The sequence below is a fragment of the Corvus kubaryi genome, unplaced genomic scaffold (genome assembly GCF_017639235.1).
Source record: "Corvus kubaryi isolate FWS band 111438036 unplaced genomic scaffold, C.kubaryi_AGA036_p1.0 37266, whole genome shotgun sequence".
Lineage (NCBI taxonomy): Eukaryota > Metazoa > Chordata > Aves > Passeriformes > Corvidae > Corvus > Corvus kubaryi.
The window spans coordinates 6,384,462-6,404,502 of record NW_024581081.1 but is presented as its reverse complement, the minus strand read 5'-3'; the positions used below and the strand labels follow the sequence as shown (position 1 = coordinate 6,404,502).

Sequence of the window (20,041 nt, the reverse complement as noted above, 5' to 3'; positions counted from 1 at the left end):
CCTTAGCATCCAGGAGGAGGTTTTCCATCTCTCTTTAGAATGAGATTAACTCCAGTGTGCCTGGGTAATGTGAAATCTCCTTGCTGCTTGCAAGTGTGCAGAATTCCTGGGGTGCCTCAGTAAATTGCTCAGTCTTTTCTAAACTTTTTTCCCCTTGGTCTTTCCCATGAATAAGTTTGTGTATTGTTAACTTTGTGCTCCCAGGTCTGATAGATATATCTGATACACAGTGAGAATATTGAATGTTTTGCACACAGGACCTAAATTGTATCTAAAGGGCTCAATTTATACACTTGGTATAAAATTTGCCTAAAATTACTGCTCCTCTCTGTGCCTTACAATCTGCCTTTGCTCAGGGCTGAACTAACAGGATCCCAGCTTGAAGGACTACTCTTTCATGGAGTACAGACAAGCTAATGCAGCCCAGATTGGGGGAAAGGCAGTGCTGTGTGCGAGGAGCAGCAAGGCAAAATGCCTAATTTTCTGCCTTGAAGCTCTGTGTCTGTGTGGTCAAAATTTTACTAATAGAGTGCTCTGACATCGGCTTCCTGTAACAGCATCAGTTTGAGGGTTAACCTTAGTAGACAAAAACCCTCCAATCTTTTTTTTTTCCAGTTGGTGCCTTACTGCAGAATGGTGTCTTTCAAAGGAATAATGTTATACAGTTTTATTTTGTGTTGAGCATAGATACAAAGATCCACATTGCCTGCTTCAGGTAGAAATCTTAGTATTAAAGTTTGGCAGAAAAAATTTGAAGTATAGATGTCCATTATCTCAGTAGTGATTAATGTTTTTTCCTTCTGATGCAGGGGTCTGTCTTCCAGACTTCTTGTCCTGTTTCTCATAGGCATTTCTTTCATTGTGGGATTGAGTTTTGATTTAGTAGTCCAGAGTATTGCAGATGAGTGATGCTGTCTGGGTCTGGCAAAAATCAAAGATGTTATTGGCAAACATCTGTGTGAATTTTGTAGTATGGAGCCTTTAATGTTTAATGCATTAATAGATATAATTTACTGTCAGAATTTTTGAACTGGACGAAAACTTTACACTAGCTGTGTACAATTTTTTTTTTTTTTTTTCAGTAAAAGTCTTAACTTTTAAACACAGATGATGAAAAGTAATACTGAGTGTACTGTGTCACATGCCCAGAGCTGCGGAGACCTGATCATAAATCCTACTGTTGAGATAGAGAGAAAATATGCAGAGAGTTATTGAAGGCAGAAGTCATCTGTCAAGCACAAGCTTCCTCTGAAGGTTATTTAATTAGAGGAGTTACTAAGTAATTTTTCAGACTTCTGGGACTTATTCCATCTCTTTGTGTTCAAAGATGACCTCTTTGAAAGAGGTATAAGGAAATGGTTTCCTTGTTTTTCAGTGCCTTGCTTTCTGAATCTGAAGATTAACCTTTTTCCCTTTTAAAACAAAAAGTTGTGATTTTAAAATCAGTCTTGCTTTTTCTTTTCTTATTATATTCTTAGAGACCAAAGCAATGCTCTTGCATTCTACAGAAAAGTTCCAAGACACAGCAACTTTAATTCCTTTGTCTCAGTCTATCTTCACTTTCCTTATATGACTGTGGTAACCTTCCATTATGGCTGAGAAAATGTAAGTGTGATGTTGTGTTGCTTTTTTGCATTGTAGCCCTACAGATCTCATACAGCAAAACATTCAACTTGTTAGCTGTATCTTGCTCTTTTTTTCTTCCTTTTTCCTTAATGCAAGAGAGTTTTCTTGGTTTAACAATTTGTGTTGTTGTGGTATAATAGTCACCTTTCCCCTTTGCTAGCAAACTGTGGATGTGAGCTACAGCAGTTTGGTTTTAGATGTAATTGCATTTCTGATGTCCTTTTGATCTCAGTTACGTTTGCAAGTTTAAATATTTGTAAACCAAAATTAAGTGAAGAGGGTTTAGTTCCAATTGCTTTCTGTTTCTGCTCTCTGTGCTTCAAGATGCATGTACAAGTTATGGGAATTTTTTTCTTCTGTTCTTCCTTTCTGCTGCATCTGGTTCTTGTATTGCTGGTGAGTGATTTTCTTACTGCTTCATTCAGATCTATATAGGGGGAGATTTGGGTTGTTGGAATACTTCAGTATACTTAAGTTTTTGGATGCATTCATGTTGAGTTCTGCTTATTTATTTAATACTTCACTTTTCTTTCAAATATTTAACTTCAGTTTCCTGGACTTCCAGAAAATGAGACTTTCTTGTATAACTAAATATGAAAACAAAATTTTGCTTTCTGTGCTTTCCCCTTTCTTCCTGTGCAGAAGCTTTTTTTTTCTTTTCTTTTTTTCTTCAGAGAGCCAAGAGCAAGCAGTGATGAGTTTGAATTCAAAGAGGATTAGGGGTAGGACTTTAAAATACAGGCTAATTCATCAGACATTTCTAATACTGTAGAATTAACAAGAGGTGGCATTAAATCATGCCTGAGCATTTGTTGAGTAATTGCCTTCTTTCAAGAAGAAAAATTTGTAGTGGTTTTGAGTGATGGGTGGTTTCATGTTGCAACTAAACTTGTAATACTTTACTTGTAATGGGAACACCCCTTTCAGCACTTTTCCCCCTGCTACCCTAGCTGGGAATGCTTCCCTTGCATCCAGTACCTCAGATAATTTAGTGCTTGGTCCTGTGGTTTAAAAAAATCCCACCCAGCGAAATGATACATCCATATCCTCCCCAGCTCACTGTCAAGTCAGCCAAATGAGTTGGATCACCTGGTCTGCCACACCAGTGTGTATAAAGGGAGAAGTGGGGACATTCCACGAGTTCAAGATGGAGACGTGGTGAGATGTGAACAGCCCCTGTCAACAGCAGCTGGACTGTACAGCAGCTGTCTTGTCAGAGTAAGCAGCATCAGCTCCATGCTTGCTTTGCAAAGCATTGCACCAGTTTAAGATGATGATGTCCTTCTGGTTTCTTCCCCTTGTTGGACTAGTTGTTCCATGGGCTCTTTCATCTGCTTTAAGTAGAATCAACTGGGATTGTTAAACAGGAATCTAATCTCAATAATTTTTTGAATGACTAATAAGGCCTCTGTATCCCTTGGATCTGAATTGGGGCCTGTGTACTTGTATTAAGCTACGTAATGTTCAGGTTTCACATCTTGGAAAGCACTCAAGTGAGAAAATGAATAGGCACAGTAATTCTCAAACAAGAGCTGTGGAGTTTGAAAGAAGCACAGTGGGCAGATACTGTTTGTGTATCAAGCCATGCCCTGTTTGGAAGTAGTTGCCACTTCTTCAACCTTTTCCCATTCCAGAAATGGATCAATTAAAACAAAAAACCCAGGACAAACAAAAAAAAAATATTACTTGCAAGCATTAGAAGGTATGGGATAAGCATATTAAATTATTGCTACTGCCTAGGCATGTGCCTCAAAACACCTTTTAACTCACACCAGATATGACGACAAAATGTTCCTTAGAGGTGAATATACCTCTGCACCTGAATATAAGGTGCTTATACCTAAGATGCTTTTAACAAGTTGCAAATGGTAAGGTTTTGTTTCCAAGTTCTTCTTTTTTGCTGTTGAAGTTTTGGGGTTGCTTTTTTTTTTTTGCTTGCTTATCTATAACAAATCAGATCAATCAGCCTGTTTTGATTGATGATGATTTATGATTAATATATTCTTGGATTTTTTTTTCCCAATCTGGCACAACTAAAAGAGCGACTTAAAAGCTATTGCTGCTGAGTGTGCACTTACTTTTATAAATCACGTAACTGTGTCTGCACTGACAGATACTGATGGAATGGAAGGCTGTTTTCAACATTATTAAAAAAACCCACATGAACTAACTTTTGAAAGAAATGTCTTTTTTCTTTCAAATCTTTCCTTTTGGAAAAAGGAAATTTCAATCTTTCCTTTTGGAAACTTAAACTGGGTGATAATAGCCTTAGGTGTTACCCTGAATTTAAATAATCACTGCAAATGTTTTGTGATGTTTTATTTTCATAGTCTGTGGCAGGTAGTGCAGACAGTGAGATTTTTTTTTTTGAGGCATGACGAATTTAACAGGAAACACTGGATACTGTTTGTGACCTGCTGCCATCTTTAGAGACGCTAATTCCTTGCTTTCAAAGCTACTGGTGCACTTGAGATTATACCCTTCTATCAGTACCAGTACCCTTGTATGTTTCTCCTACACTTCCCCCTTGCCCCGCCATTGCCATCTATCCTTGTACATTTATGCAGCATCATGAATCATGAGGATTGAGTGACATTAGAAAAAACAGTGAAACATTTTCGTGGCTCCTCTGCAGTGTTTTTGTCCATTCACATTCTGTCTGGTGTATGAGACCTTCCCCTCACTTCTGCTGTTTCTGTGGAGAGGTGAAAATCAAGCCAGAGAGAGATCCATTTTGCTTTCTGGTGTTTGGGCACTTCACAGCAGGTGCTGATTCTGCTTCTGTCTGTGGTGGCCTCTGTAGAAATCTTTGGTTGGCAGGGCTTCTTTCAACATGGAAGACTTAGATAGAAGTAGCCTTTAGCAAGAAGATGTGTTCTTACCCGCACTCTGTGTGGGGGTGTGTGTCATTGCGTGTGACTGTCAGCCTGACAATCACTTTAGATCTAACAGTGTTTTTTCACTGTAGAGCTGATGGAATTCAAAGGGGTGTTGTAGTTTCTGGGGTTTGTGAGTTTTTTGTTTCCTCTTTCTGGTGGTATACTAGATTGCCAATTTTGTGAGGCAAGTAATGTTTAATTCTCTGCTTTACTGGTAGGTGATAAGGTTGTCCACTTAGTTTTGACATTTATCACTAGAGTGGATGAAGTCTCTAGGCAAAAGGGAACATGGTTTATTAGAGGTCACCTGGAGCAGGGTACCAGAATTCTCTCTAAGCTGTAAAAGTGTTGAGGGTTTGGGGTTATTTTTAATGTCTTTAGGATCACATTATGATGACAGGTACTTACAGAAAAATTAATTTTTTTGTAAAATACTGAAATACAGTCTAAAACTGTGTAGGATTTGTGGGCTCATAAATTAATCCCTTGTATATTATACCAGTGTGGGTATTTGGGGGATAAGTCATGCTGCTACTTTTAGGGAACTAATGAAAATTTACAGATAATCTTAAATATATTTGCATGCAAATCTTCATATTTAATAGCTGATCTATACTTAAACGCTTACTTCTTGAATAGCCTGACCTGCCCTACCTGGGGTTTTCTGTTGCTGCTTGGCTTTTGTCAGTTTAGGTCTATTGTGCCCAGAAATGAAGTTGAACCAGAACTTCCAGTTGATCCCAATTACTGTACAAATAAGTCTTCAACTGCAAAGACCTTCCTCAGAGAATATATATACTTGTTTTCCAGAAACTTCAGATAAAGCATTATTTTTGTTTAATCCATTCTAGGTTTAGAAAATGTCACATTTTATAGTTGTTTTAGTACTTCAGGTAGTGCCTTTAAGCTCCAAAATATGTACTTTGCGCTAAGTAAAGGTAACATTTACAGAGATGGTAGGACACTAAGGCATTTAATTTTGTCTAGAGAGTACACCTTATAGTAATTGCCATTTTCAAAATGTTTTTAGTGTATTCACTGAGAGTATATCTAAACACATTTCCTATGCATGGAGCCATCAAGGTATAATCCTGATGCTTTTCCCTGCTTTTTTTGAGAATTTAAAATTGTCTTCTTATGAGGGCTGTGTGTGTTCACCCTGATGAAAGCTTCTATTTTTGTTTTGAGTACTTAAACATACAAAAGGAATGTACCTTTGACAGCAATTTACTTGCACTGAGTAAAGGAGTGAGAATGAAATTAAATCGTGTTTGCTGTAATAATTTTGGGCACCAACAGTGGTAATCAAACATTGCAAAGTATATAGTTTTTCAGTGTTTTTCGTATTTATTTATGCTTCACTTCCTGGTGTGCTTGGAAATGTCTGCTTTAGTATGCTGAGCAGGTTGGCAGTCAAAGGAAGTTAGCATTTGTTTATGGGTTTTTTCCTGCTTGTCTTTTCTGTAAGAAGCGGCATTCCAGGCATTTTCAGAGGATACTTTTTCTCTGTTTTGTACAAAAGGTTTTTGCTGAGAAGGGAAGAAGTGAGTGCCCCATAATGTAATTACATTAAATTGCTAGAGTGCTTGCCTGGCACACAGGAAAGCTGGATTCATTTACTGCAGCAAGAGGGACTGGAGTCATGTTTCTGGAGATGCCTTAGGAAGGAGGCAGTGAGTGAGTGCTGGGTCAGAAAGCAAGTCGAGCTGGACGCTGGACTCTGCTGAACATCTTCCTGAGTTGGAAGGAACTGGTGCTTCAGGGCTTACTTAGCCAATGTGATAGCCAATTAAAAGATTGTCAGCTGAGTTGGGGTGGGGGGAAGAGGCACATATTAAGTACAGAAGGAGATACTAAGCAGTGGCAAAGAAGCTTGGGCTTTGGCTTTGTCAGTGTCTTAGTCAGCTGTCTGATTCTCCGTGGCTTTGAGTCCTTTTCTTCAGTAACTAAGCTTTGTGAGGAGCCTTTATGCTTGGTTTAGGGATGTAAACTTCAGCAGGCATTAAACTGTTGTAATGCCAAGTGCTGCTCCACGCAACATGGAAGTGCTTCTGAGAGTCTGGTCCCAAGTACATGGTCAGAACAGAAGTGTATGAAGTCCTGAGAGGAGCTGTCTTGCAGTGAGAGCACCCCTTCCAAAATGATCACTTCATTTGACTGATCTGTACTGCTGGATGCAGCACAGCCTTGTATTAGGCCAGCTGGATTAAATGAGGCTCTTTGAAGATGCTGCCAGTATATGCTTTTCTCTTGGAAAATCACTAGTAGAGGAAAATCTGTCTGCAGTAGTCCTTGCCTAAAAACAAGTTCTGAAATGGATATTAAGCCTTAATATGTTATTTTGTTCAACAAGGATATATTTCTCAATTATTTTCTCTGAATGTCCACCAGCCCAGGTAGCACATAACTCCCAGCCATCTCCTGTGCCCAAATGTTGCATGATGTTCATCATCTAGATTGCCTGTGAGAGGAATGGCTGGTATTGGGGACACAGTCAGCTCCCACTTGAGGTATTTCCAACCTCAAGAGCTTTTCAGAGATCTGTGTTGACTTGCTACTTGTAAGGTCTGTGTGATATCTTAATGTATCTAAGGATGTTTCATGTTGTTAAGTTGTTCTCTTGATAGGAAGCCGCTGTGGGGTTGAAATCTCTGCTATACTGAGATCTAGTTCGTAGCAGTTAAATGTCAAATCCGTGATACTTGAAACTATAATTAAAAGCAAGAAATGTATTGTGAGACAAAAATAGGAAAAACAGTAGTGGTTTTAAGTGTGGTTTTAATTTTTTTTTAATAGAAGCAATACCTAGGGACTTGGAACAGTTTAAAATTGGTTTTGATGCCAAATGAAATAACTGACAAAAAATTGTGTTGCAATGCTTGTAAGGAATATAATATTCAATGCATACAAATATACCAAAACTAGAAGGGTGAGTGGTCTGGAAGATTCAAGTAATGGTAATGAAATTATCCTCTAATGTACATGTGTGTATAATTACAGCTTTCTAAACTCAAATTGAGTACTCTTAAATTTCTCATGGAATACGATGTCTTGTTGTGTATATGTAGAAATGCTATAAAAATGTTTGAATCCTGCTTTGAATTTGAACTACCTCATTGTTTCCCTGCAGCAGAGCAGCTGCAAATGTGTAACTAATAATTTCCTGAAACAATTTTTTTGAGTTCAGTTCTCAGAAGTGGGGTTTGGTGTTGCATTTTCAACATATTTCAAATTCAGTCTCTCAGGTAGTCTTAATGGAGTGAGTGAGTTGAGCAGGAAAAGAAAAGTGAGCAGTAATAGCAAGGTTTGCCAGTAGATGGGGGCTTTCTGAGGCATGGAGACCTTACAGTATCCTGAAAGAAAAAGTTGCGGCACTTCAGTGATTAATCAGCCTAAAAAAACATCCACCTCACCCTTAGTTTACTCAATTTACCATAACGAATTGTGCAAGGTCATTGCTGCAAGGAATGTTTTAACAAAATGTTAAGTAAATGTATGTCGCTTAGTTTCAGAGCTTTGGGAATAGCAAAGGTATTTAGATAATTGAATTTAAAAATTACATTTAATGTACATTTATTTGTTATGTTTAAAATATTACTGCAGTATTGTTGTAATATTGCCCAACAAATGGACTTGAAAGGTTGCAATTTTGTTTCTTTGCATGTCTTCTAGTACTGATTCAGAAATTAGTGGGAAGGAGTGGCATGATGTGTGAAATTAATATCTGCCAAATCCCTCCAACACATGCATTTTAGCTGGTGTGCGCTTATTTTCTTGTTGATATGTCCTGGCCTAAGTAAATAACTGCATGAACAGTGACCACAAAGGTTTTATTATAGTGGTGTTCTGTGTAAATCTAATGAGTGGTTAATGTCTCTGGTATTTGGCAGCTACCTTTTTGTTTTCAATAACCTTAAAATGGTTTTCCATGTGCATTTGCATACTCAGTTGTAGCCTGATATTGCTGGCTCTTTTTAAGACTGTCAGGAAAATATTATTGTAAAGTATTAACAGTATTTTAATATAGAAAAATACAGTAGCCTTTTCAGTTTTTATTCATTAAATCTCCCTCTTGTGCTCTCACGATTAAAGAGCTGTGCCTCCTCTTAAGCAGTTTAAGTTGCTTTCAATCTTCCCTTAAGCTTAGCTTTCTGTATGAATGAATTTTGTCAGTGCCAGCATTGTTGTCTTCTGCCAAGAAGATTACTCCTCAAAAGCAAGTGGCGTTTTAAGGTCACATTAGAAGCTGAGATTTTGTTTCACTCTAAGCAAGATGAAAAAGCTTAGAGCATTATGGTGTAGCCATCGCCACTCTGTGGTGATGGCAACATCATAATGCCATTTGACCATATGGCTGATTCCTGTATAGCACCAAATTAACATGCTGAAACAATGTGCAGTCAGAGATGTAAAGAAACTGGTAGTATTCATGCCTATGGTTTTACAAACTGCTTTTATCTCTTTTTGTGCTCTCAAGTTCTTGCTAAAGGGTATAACATTGTTTGCGCCTGAAAGGTAGGGGTTTCCCACTTGTACTTTCCAAATTCTTAATTGAGTGAAAGTTAGTGCTTACAATGGAATATCAGTTTTAGCTGACTCGCTGATTTTAGAGACGAAAACTGCCGCAAAGTCCTAATCCAGGGCGCAAAGTTCAAGGTTAATATCCCTTAATGCTCCATTCTGCCCCATCACAATACTGTTTTATAAGGAGTCCTAGGAGGCAAGTTGAACATCCAACAATATGCAGTGTGGCAACTTCCATCCCGGCAGCTTGGCTCACCTCAGAATGTCTGAAGGCTGTACCAAGTAGTTTCCTGAAAGTGTCAAATTTGTAAGAATTCAAAATGGCATTTGACCGTAAGATTTCTGCATCTAACTTTGCCTTTGGTAGTTTGTTTATTTTATAAAAGTACGAAACACAACAGCAATAAAATCCAAAGTGAAAGAACTTGATAAATAATTATGCTCAATGGCGTGTGTCCTTAGCTAGAAGGATTAATGGGAAGGCAAAGTTTTACCCTAAAGACTTAAAGGGAGGGGGACAATGAGGAAGCACTTGATAGTTTTTGTTTTGTTTAATTACAGGAGAAACCCTTGCATTATTGTTTTGATTGTTTAGCAGATGTTTTGCATTTATTTTTTAACTTACATATTTTTTAGACTCATTACAGTCATCTGGAATAGTGAAGAGCTTCATTGAATTTTGCAGCTACAGTTGATACTTCGACTTAAGTGTTTCTGTAGTGTTTTTAAAATGGTGCACAAAGCCAAATTTCACAAACTAGTGAAATACAACTTTCTCAAAACACAGAAAGCATCTGTTTCACTTGTGCTGGTGGGACTCATTGCACAGTGACACATAACTTCTCTCATCAGTGTGAGTCAAACATTTTCTTGAAATGTATTGTGTAGCTTTGGGAGAGAGTGTTTTTGTGTTGGTGTGGGGTTTTTTTGTTATTTTTATTGTTGTTGTCCTAAATCTTTCTTTAAGCAGAGGTATCAATCAACCTCCACAAGGCCCAGTAGCCAAAAGTATGTACCAATATGGTGATATGTAGTATAAGACCCTGGTCAAATTCCTTCTCTCCAGGATCCTTGATGCATGATGCTATGAAAAGCATGCATTGGTAGCATTCATTTTTAAACTGATTTATAAAACCCTGTATTTCTCAGGGGGGAAAAAAGCATCTGTATTTAGTTTTAATTTTCAGTATTTTAGAAATCTGTTGCCTTTTTTCAACATATTTCTAAATATTAGTGCCCACTTAGCACTTAGATGCTTAAGCAGAATTTACATTGGAAAGTTCTGAGATGTCTGGGGACAAGCTGAAATGGTATAATTTGTGGTCAAAATGTTCCCCAGCATAAGTTTGGCCTGTTCCAACTACTTACTATTCCATCAAAGAACTCCCAGCTGTGGCTTAGGAGCTGGGACGGCAGAGACATTTTCCAGTATGCACTTCATAAACCAGCACCCTGCTCTGGAGACTGGCAGATTCCTATAAGAGATAAGAACTGTTCTGCACTGCTTGGCTCCAGGGCCTGGTAATGTTTTTAGGTGCACTTACAACACTACAGCTATACTAACCAGTATCTTCTTGCATGTTGTAGTAAAGGTCTTGTCTTTAGCAGGATAGTGCCAATATAACTGGTTTTGTAAACAGGACTCCTTCGGTGCAGATTTAGAAAAGGGAACGGAATTTCTTTTGGCAAGTGTGCAAGAACAACAGAAGCTGATGGCACTTAAATCCTTTGGCTAAGTGTAGTGTGCAAATTGGCATACAGTCCATGCAGTTGCTAGTTCTTTCTTGTTTTAAAGTGAGCCTCTTCTCCACTTCTTCCAAATGCATAATGGAGTAATTCTGACGTCATATTTTGTGTTTTTGTGGTAATAAGAGTGCAAAAAAGTGGTGGTTGTGGTTTTTTTTTTTTCTTTCTCGGTTGAAATGAAAATGAGATTTACAGGTTCAGAATAAATGCTGGAAACTGGGGGAGGGCATTGATGAAACTCTTTGCCCCCTCCCCACCACCCATCTAAATGGTTATAACATCAATATCTCTGGAATCACAAATCCAGCAGAATTGCCTGTGAAGCCTAGAATAAACTCTGATGAAATTAACTCATGAAAATATTTTGGAAGTATTTTTCCAATAGTAAGGCTGCCATTCTGGAAATAACTGCTAGATAACCTGATTTCTCTTTTCAAATAACTTTCTATTTAGGCTGTTCTTGCTAGAGCAAGGCTTTCTTCAGGTCTTGCTTAACCTTTTCGTCTTTGTAGCTCCTTGGAATATTACTGATTAAAAAAAAGAATTCCATCTTTCCTAATAGATTTCCTTTTTTTTTTTCCAAAGAAGAATTTATGCAATTAACTGCAAAAGTCTGTCTCAATCTTTGTTCTGTTTTTCAAGTGATGGAAAAAATAATCATTGTTTCTCTTAAAATCCTTGTTTTCTTGGACCACTCTAAGTTTAAAATCTGGAAAACGTAGTTATTACTGTTTGCTTTGAAGACACAAAACTAAATTAAGATTATTTTAAACATTATGTACTTTTTTCAGGAGGACCCAAATGATATTGACCCCAAAAGGAAAGAAGTGCGTGGCAACGATGGGGACGACAAGGCACAAAGTGTGGAGACACTCCCTCCAGGTATTGCAGTAACATTTGTTAGCCATGAAACATTTATCATTGAAAGCCATAAAACACTGCAGTTGTTCTGATTCTAAAAATTCTTTGTAGTTTGAAAGTGCTAGGATTATTTCAGCAACATGTACTTCTCTGTTCTTACAGCTTCAGCATCCTTAAATCTTACCTGTTTCACTGCTCCTTTGAGTTTAAAACAATAGGGAATGTGGTTCTTTGCTAGTATGCTTGTATTGTCCTTCAATAGGTTTGAGATACTGTAAAAGCCTCTGGAGCAAAAGTAGTCCATTTCTCTCTGTGGATGATGCTGGCAGGCAACAGACAAGTCACCTTGGGACTGTTATTTTGACTGAAGATTCAGCCAAGGTTCATACTTTTTAGATTTTTTTCTAGCTTTTGATTTGGCAGATTTTCATAATTGTGCTGCTGGTGTGCTTTATTTTTTCTCATACTTGCTCAGTATTTGTCACATGCTGGAAAATGACAGAGCAACGTGATTTTTATTTTGTTTGAGTGAAGTCCTCATGCCTTGAGGATGAGCTAGGAAAATTAAGTGTTACGGAATCTTCATTTCAGGTGAATGCTTTCATAAACTTCTTTTGCTGCTTAACTGTTTCACGTCAATGAGATTTCATATATAGCTGCAATTCACATACTAAAGTGTAGAGAAAAATGAAAATTGAATTTGAATATTTTACACAATTGAAGATGTTTAACCTGTGAGAAGGACAGCTACTGATCAGATAGCATCACAGGTTTTGCTTCTCTTCTATTAATCTTCGTTTTTCTTACAAATATATCTTGGCCAAACATTTCAAATACTGTGAGTTCTTGCAGAAACAACTAACCAAGGCAAGCTTTCTTTTAAGCATATGGGAAATTCCACCCCCAGGAACATGTGAGGTATGATTTTTCTTTTTCAGTCATAAGCTCTCCAGGTACATATAAGCTCTTTGCTATTGACAGCTTTTTTTCTGTATCCTTTGGCCTACCTTATCCCAGCTACTGTCTGGGGAAGGGAAATAGGGTTGGTTATGTATGTATACCTTTTTGGCAAAGTCTTTATTTTGTGTATGTATTGAGAAATAAATCCCAAAAAGCTGAAGAGCCTGGCTTATTTAACTTGGTCTCTGGCAGATCTTTTCAAGTATTTGTTCTGCTTGACAGAACTGTCTACAAATTTTGTTACTGGGGTTAGATGAGCCAATTTTGCAACTTCCAGCTGTTCTTAGTTCCCCTTTTTTGAATGTTTTTGTATTCTGGGCCAAACCTTGCCCAGTGGCCCTAAGTAGCGTGTTTGAGTATTAACAGAAGTGGGAAGTGTCACAGGTTGAAAGGGAGAGCTGTCAGAAGATGGAAGGGTTGAAACTAGAAGTAAGATTGAGTGTAAAGTAGAGCAGGACACGGCTTTTTTCATTTCGTATGTCGGTTAGTAGTCTCTTATGGCCTGATGTAACAGACAGGAGAATTGTTACTGCAAAATAGTATCAGAGTCTGGAATCAAGCATCAAAGGCTTCACAGACAGAACTAGACACTCTTAAATCACTATTTTCTTTATTTTCAGTAAATATAGGCAAACTTCTGAATCCTTGTGGCAGTGAAGCTCGGTATTCACATTTCTGCAGATTCTTTGCATTGTTTTAAAGTAAAGTCATCAAATTTTAGGAGGACTTTGGTTTGGAACTTTCTTACTTTTCCGCTCAGTTTAGTAGACCTATAATTTAGGTTTCAGCATAATGCAGCAGCATCTTTCAGAACTTCCTGGAATTAAGGAATTCTTTATTATCTTTATATTAAAAATTTTTTTATATGAAGATTGAACTGTTCAGTCAGAGTGTATCCATCCTTTGTCTTTTGGTGACTTTTTGATATGCTGCAAAAGTCTATTTTCTGTTCTGTGAAAATAGTGATATTAGCTCTTGAAAGACCAACCCTGGATGGTCTGCATGGATAACTAAACCAAAAACTGTATAACCAGTTGCCTGTATTGACAGTAGTTCCAGCAGTTACTCAAGCACTTTTTTTGTTAGTTAATGAAGATTTGGAACCCCTTAATGCATGTAAGTAAAAAAAATTGTATTTATCACTTTTTATTTTTAATCATGTTGCTTTTAGGCTGTATTGAGTCAGTAAGAGGGAATGCAAGCTATCTAGAGGATTTTGTATCCATCTATTCCAAGTCTTTGTTGCCTGCTGCTTGATTGCATACAGATTTATCTGCTCTGCTTTTTTCTTGTCTATCTCGCTTCAAGCTGCTCTTACTGTTATCTGACTGACTTCTAATAGATCTGATTCCTACTGCACACAGCTGACAGAGTCTTTTGCTGCAGTCACACCCAGGCATTACCTCCTTCATGGTTCCTGAAGCCAAATTCTCTTCTTCTTTGGGCTGTCACTGCTTTTCACTAAACTTAGCGCTATGAAGTGGTCTCCTTTCTTCTTAAACTTGATTTATTCTTTCCAGACTAGTTTTGCATTTGCTGGTTTTAAAGTCTTGGAAAATGGTAAATGATACATTGTAAAGGATTTATGTCAAGCTCAACTTGGATGGAAACTGGGACAAAAAGAAGCAGCTTCACTGGATTCCATATTTTCCTTGTTTGTGCTCAACTTCTTAGGCTTAGAACAGTTTGTAAAATAAACACATCATGTCAAAACCAAATTTAGTACTGCAGCATAATCTGGTTCCAGGGTCTTAGTTCAGTGAGTGGGGTTTGGTTTTTTACTTTTATGCCTCAATTTTACTCTGGTAGCAAATTCTGCAGTTCACTTAGTGTTGTTTAAAAGACTATTTTATTGTCATCTTAGGTTTCACTATATGTAAATACATTTTCTTGAATTTGAAGTTACCATTTTACCTAACTTAAGTTTGAAATAATGTGGCTGCATTTTCTGATATTCATTGCACCTGACGAAGTCATTGAAATGTAGGAAACTATAAAGCCATCTAACTCCCCGGGAGAAATTCATGCTTCTTTTTGTGTACCCTAGGGAAGCATATAACAAAAATTGTATCTATTATTGGAAAAGGTTTGTTAAACGACTTTAAAATTTAGTTGAAGATTCAGAAAGGCAAGTATGGGGAGAAATAAGATAGAATTAGGTTGTGAGCTGTAAAACCTGCCTGCAGACACATGGCAGCACAGAGAGGCTTGTGTCCGCGGAACCCTGGGGGGAGGAGGTGTCACACGGCAGACCCTACGGAGAGGAGCCGGCCGGGAGCTGACAGATGAGTGAGCAGTGAGTGATCATCTCATAGAAGAACATTGAGAAAGTGGCAACACAGGATAGGTCACGCCATGTAAGGAAATACTGTGCCTTAGAAAAGTGTATAAAACCAACTCACTCCTTTGAACAAACGATTCAGATTCCCTGCCGGTCAGGGTCCAAGATTCAATTGCCGACAGGCAAGCCTTTCAGCAAAAGTAAGGCTGGATGGTTTAGTTGGCTTTGGATCAGCCTTTCACTTTCCAGTAGTTAACTTGAACCTTTGTCATGTAAATGTGTGGACAGCCCATGACACATATTGTATTCATAAGGAACACATGTTTAAGAGCAATGTTTGTGACAGCATCACTCATACCACTGACGAGATGTCCTCATGATCTCTTGTGTTTTAGCTGCTCTTTCCAGTGGAAGGAAGGCAACTGGGGGAGTGGTTGTGGCTGGCACTCCTGAAATGAGCATAGCTTTAAAATCCATTCAAAGTCAAGAGTGTTTGAAAGTTGAAAATCTATATAAATGTGTTTAAGTGTACATTATATTTTGTAAAATGTTTACTCTAAAATCACTAAAATCTTTATTTTTAGGCCAGAAAAATGGTGACATTACATGTCCAGTATTTCAGAAAATATTAATCAAGTGTTTCAGATTGAACCTGTATTATAAATTAGAAGCAAGGGTGATGATATAGTTTAGTTACCAAGGAGGTTGCAGAAGCTTTGGGAAATGCTGAGGGAGAGAACTGTATGGGGGAGATGATTTTGTGATTTGTTTCTTCCAGTTTCTTGAATCAAACTGGTCTTGCATTTTGTGTAGTTTTGTCACAAGTGAGGTTTGGTGTAATTTTTCTAAATAACTGTATTGGGGTATTTGTAGCATGTTAGCTGGCTGAGGTGTAAAATTGCTATGAATTAAGTTCCTGGAAATATTTTGAAGAAAGAACTTGAAAGGCTAAGAAAAGCTTTTGTCAGTCTGTGGGCTACCAACAACAGCTGGCAAGTTTCCTTTTCAGAGTTCTGTCAGTGATGTGAATTTTAAAATCTATATTTCTCCCTCTAGTTATTTTCTTATAGTTTCCCTTCTGGGCTGCTTCAAGAAGTGCCTATTAAATGTTCTGCAGTCTGTTTTTGTTTAACTCTCTAGTTCTGGCTTCTGTGTTGAGTGCATGTATGCGTTTTAACTTCTTTAGGATGATAATTCAGATATAAAAAATAGTTGCTTAGTATTGACTAGCTAACTCTCAAACCAGTAATCCAAAAGCATGGGGCCATCTTTCTTTATTCTCTTGGAAGTTTCTTAAAAACATACAAAAAGACCTCAAACCACCTCCCTCTCAACTTTGCTACTTTTTCCCCTACTATCTGATAACTAAATCACACCTTGGAGTCCAAGTTGCTTTTGTAGATGAGCTCCTTGGATGACGTTGAGATTAGAGGGTGCGTAATCAAGTTGTTGGTATTTGTCTGCTTTAACAAAGAACAGTTATTTTGTGTAATGATAGGAGGTGTTCTTTCATTATCAGAGTCTAGCAGGAGGTAATGTGCTGTAGTTGGTGCGTAGCTTATGGCTAAAAAGCTGTAAATGAATGAGGCCTGCCTTAGTTTCCGTGCTGTTCTGGTTGAGAGACAGAGCAAAGGCAAACCTTGGAAAATCTGAGCAACCTGTAACTCTTGTTAACAGCTGGTAGAGTAGTATTCCCTGTATGCATATCAGCTTAATTTAGGATATGCCTGAACTATAATACTCCTCCTGCACTTGGAGTGACATCTCTGCAACCTTCTGCTTACTGCACTTAACTGAAAGTACCTCAAAAACTTCATGTGTTAATTATGAAAACAATGACTAATAAATCCTCTTGTCTGTAATAAACAGTGACACCAAAAGACAGTTTTTGCTTTGTATCTTTTATTAATGCCAGTGGCATGTTGCTTCACCACAACTTGCTTGGAAGAAATTCTCATACCACACCTGTGTTTAAATGAAGACTGTGTTACATTAGGACTTGACCTCTGATTTTGAGTTAAATGTGGTATAAAATTGCTAATAGATGGCATAGGTTTGTCTGTCAATAGTAAAAAGAGTCAGTGTTCAACTAGGGGTAAGAACTGGTAGTTTTAAGATACTTGGTAAATATCATACTGTTGTTTTACACCTGAAAATGGTGGGAGTCCTGAAGTTTTGTTCCTAGGGGCTGGATGTTAATCTGCCTTTCTGTGTGAGTGCCACAAGCAGTCGCATAGTAACAGAGTCTGTGTTAAAGAGGGATTAATCTGAATCAGGTCTGGTCATCAAGGAGGTTGCAGTTGGGTAATATTGGAGAGTGACCTAGTGCTCTGCCTACATGAATTTGCTGTTCTATGAGAATAATATTTTCTTGTATTTCTAAAAGGCCTGTTTCTCAAATGGTTTGATTATAACTGGCTGTGTTATTATTTACATAATGAGATAAATTAAATTATAATGTCTTTGAAGTCTGGACTGGATCTTTAGAAAACTTTTTAGCCAGATGATGTGATATTTTACTGCCTGTTGACCTGTGGATGTTTGGTTTTTTTTAAAAATGGCAATTTTGGTAGGTGGAGTTAAAAAACCCCAACACATAAAGTGGACAAGATGAAACATTGTCTGGTGATTACTTGCATAAACTGAGATCTATTGTTCAGTTTGATACTAATTTGCAGTATATTCTAGACAAATTTAATATGCAGAAGTGAGTTTTGATGTTACACTGTTAACAATACTGTTGAAGTTTAATTACTTAATTAAATATTTCATCAATTGTGATTGGATTACTGAATGCTGTTCCTTAAATCATGAATATTAAACCAGATATTTTCCTGTTTTTCAACTGTAGGAAAAGTTCGGTGGCAAGACTTTGATCAAGACGCCTACGTTGGCGCTACCGTGGTGCGATCCGGTCAGGATCCATATGCACGGAATAAGTTCAATCAGGTGGAAAGTGACAAACTGCGAATGGACCGAAGCATTCCTGACACTAGGCATGATCAGTAAGTGCCAAACTGAGCCATGTTGGCTTGGATTAGGCTTCTGTATTTATTGCTTTTGAGCTGCTTTTTCTGAAGCAGGAATTCTCCAGCTTTAGAAAGGACAGTAACAGTAAACTCACTGATCCTTGAACAGTGGTTTAAAGAACAATAAACCTTATTCAAGTTTTCTGTTCCCATTACTTCCATCAGTGTGTGTTATATATCCAAACTGGTGCTGCATTTCAGTCTCTTTTTGTTCCTGTTTATCTGATGGCATTTCTTGTTTCCTACATTTGTGAGTCTCTCTCACAGTGAGGATGATCAAACAGTGGAGCAGGTTGCCCAGAGAGGATGTGAAGTTTCCATGCTTAAGGATATTCAAAGCCCAATGCACAGCCGGCTGTAGTGGGCCCTGCTTTGAGGGAATTTGGGCTCAGAGATCTCCAGGGCCACTTTGGATCTCAGTCACTTTGTGATTGTTTGTATGTGATGATTGTCAACTCTAAATCTAAAGGAATCAATTTATGCACACCCTGGTAAACATAGGATGGAATTATACTTCAAGCTGCTTGTGTAGTTTCAGGAAACAGTACACTTCACAGTAAGGAAGGATATTATTTGCTACTGGTTAGAGAAGACCTTCATTTTCAAAAGGATTTAATAACTTGCACAAGTCTTGCTTAAAAAGAAAATGCTCATTAGGGCTTTGTAACTTAAAAATACAAAACCAAGTTTGATTTGGTTTTAAAAACTAGGGAAGCCAGTCTTGAAACATAAAATTAGCCAACCATGTGTAGTTAATTTGCCTAACTAATTCTTCAGTTAGGATGAATGTACATTCACAGTTTTGTAAGTAGAAGAAGCTGGAAAAGAAACTGGAAGAGGAGAGAGAAAAGGAAGGCTCCTGTTTTTCTCCCATAAAGCTCTTTAATCAGAAATGGCATAGTGAAGAAAATTTGTATAAAAACTCACTGTCATTTTTGAAATCCCTTGTATAATAGCATGGGTTTACGTTTCTTTACGCAAAGTATTTGTAGATTGAGTAAAGCAAGTAATTTGTTGTTAATTGAATGTCAAAGGAGGAAGAATCTGGTGTTTTGCTTGTTAACAAGAAAGCAGTGAAAAGCATAATGCCTGTGGTGTTGTACTGAGAAGTTTAAAATTACTTTTGAATTTTCTTCATAGCATATACTTTTTTTTCCCCACAAGAAATCTAACTTTTCAGATCAGATATTCTTTTCCATGAGATCAAACTCAGCTACCAACTTTTAGAACTTTCTGTGATTCAGATATGCTGAATTTGGAATTTTTTAGATACCTAATAACCTGGGGGGGGGGGGGTGGGAGGGGAGGGTAGATGTGTCTAACAGACAAAGGCTGTTCTTTGAGAATAACTTAAATGAGACATGTCTGGAGATAAATTATATTACCATGGCCATGTTTCTTTTAACTGTTAGTCTTGTGATTATATGCTGACTTGCTTAAGTGTTTTCACTAAATGGAGATGGAAAAGAACCCAGAGAGAGAGATGTTTCTGGGGAAGGACTATATCTGAGCTGGGATTATTCTTAGACTTTGCCATGGAACAGATTTAAGTGCCCATCAGTCTGTGAATAGTCATCTTTTAAAGAAAAAAACCAACCAAACAGAAAAACAAACTGAAGCAATCATTCTTACAAGCTGTCTTTAATGAGTTCTCTGCCATGTTACATTTAATTTTCCTTCTGTTTTGGGAAGAACTTTCACTGCAGAAGCTGAAAAAGCTGCATGAAATTATTTGTTTGGAAGCTGTGCAATGAAAAGAACAAAAGCAATAGCCATAGGAAGAAGAATATCTGAGCATGTGACACTTGGAAGCATGTTAGTTGCTAATCAAATTGGAGACAACTGGGTTGAGATTTAATATCTCTTGTGGAGCTGTTGTAATCTTAAGGAAAGAAAACTGGATGAGGAAATACTTTGTTTCTTCTTAAGTAACTTGTTATTAATTGTATTGATGTGCCTAAGAGTCTGTTTGTCTTTAAAGAAATTACATAGCAATATTTTTTAATTGCTGAAATTGTCTAGACTGTTTAGAAGCAGTTTATCAGGATTCTGCATTAGATATGTAGATGTGTGTAATTACACGTCTCTTAATACTCTATCGTTTAGTCTTTTTTTACATCATGCAAACTTTTACT

The 20,041-nt window shown here is 37.5% G+C and overlaps 1 protein-coding gene across 2 annotated transcripts in view; it reads left to right on the top strand.

Annotated features, from left to right (window-relative positions):
* Positions 1–20,041, top strand: part of GALNT2 (polypeptide N-acetylgalactosaminyltransferase 2) — a 95,382-nt gene that overhangs the window by 38,936 nt on the left and 36,405 nt on the right. For both annotated transcript variants that reach the window (XM_042025229.1, XM_042025230.1), the window contains exons 2-3: positions 11,567–11,657; positions 17,729–17,882. In XM_042025229.1, coding sequence (XP_041881163.1) covers positions 11,567–11,657; positions 17,729–17,882 — 245 coding nt within the window. The remainder of the gene's footprint in view (positions 1–11,566; positions 11,658–17,728; positions 17,883–20,041) is intronic.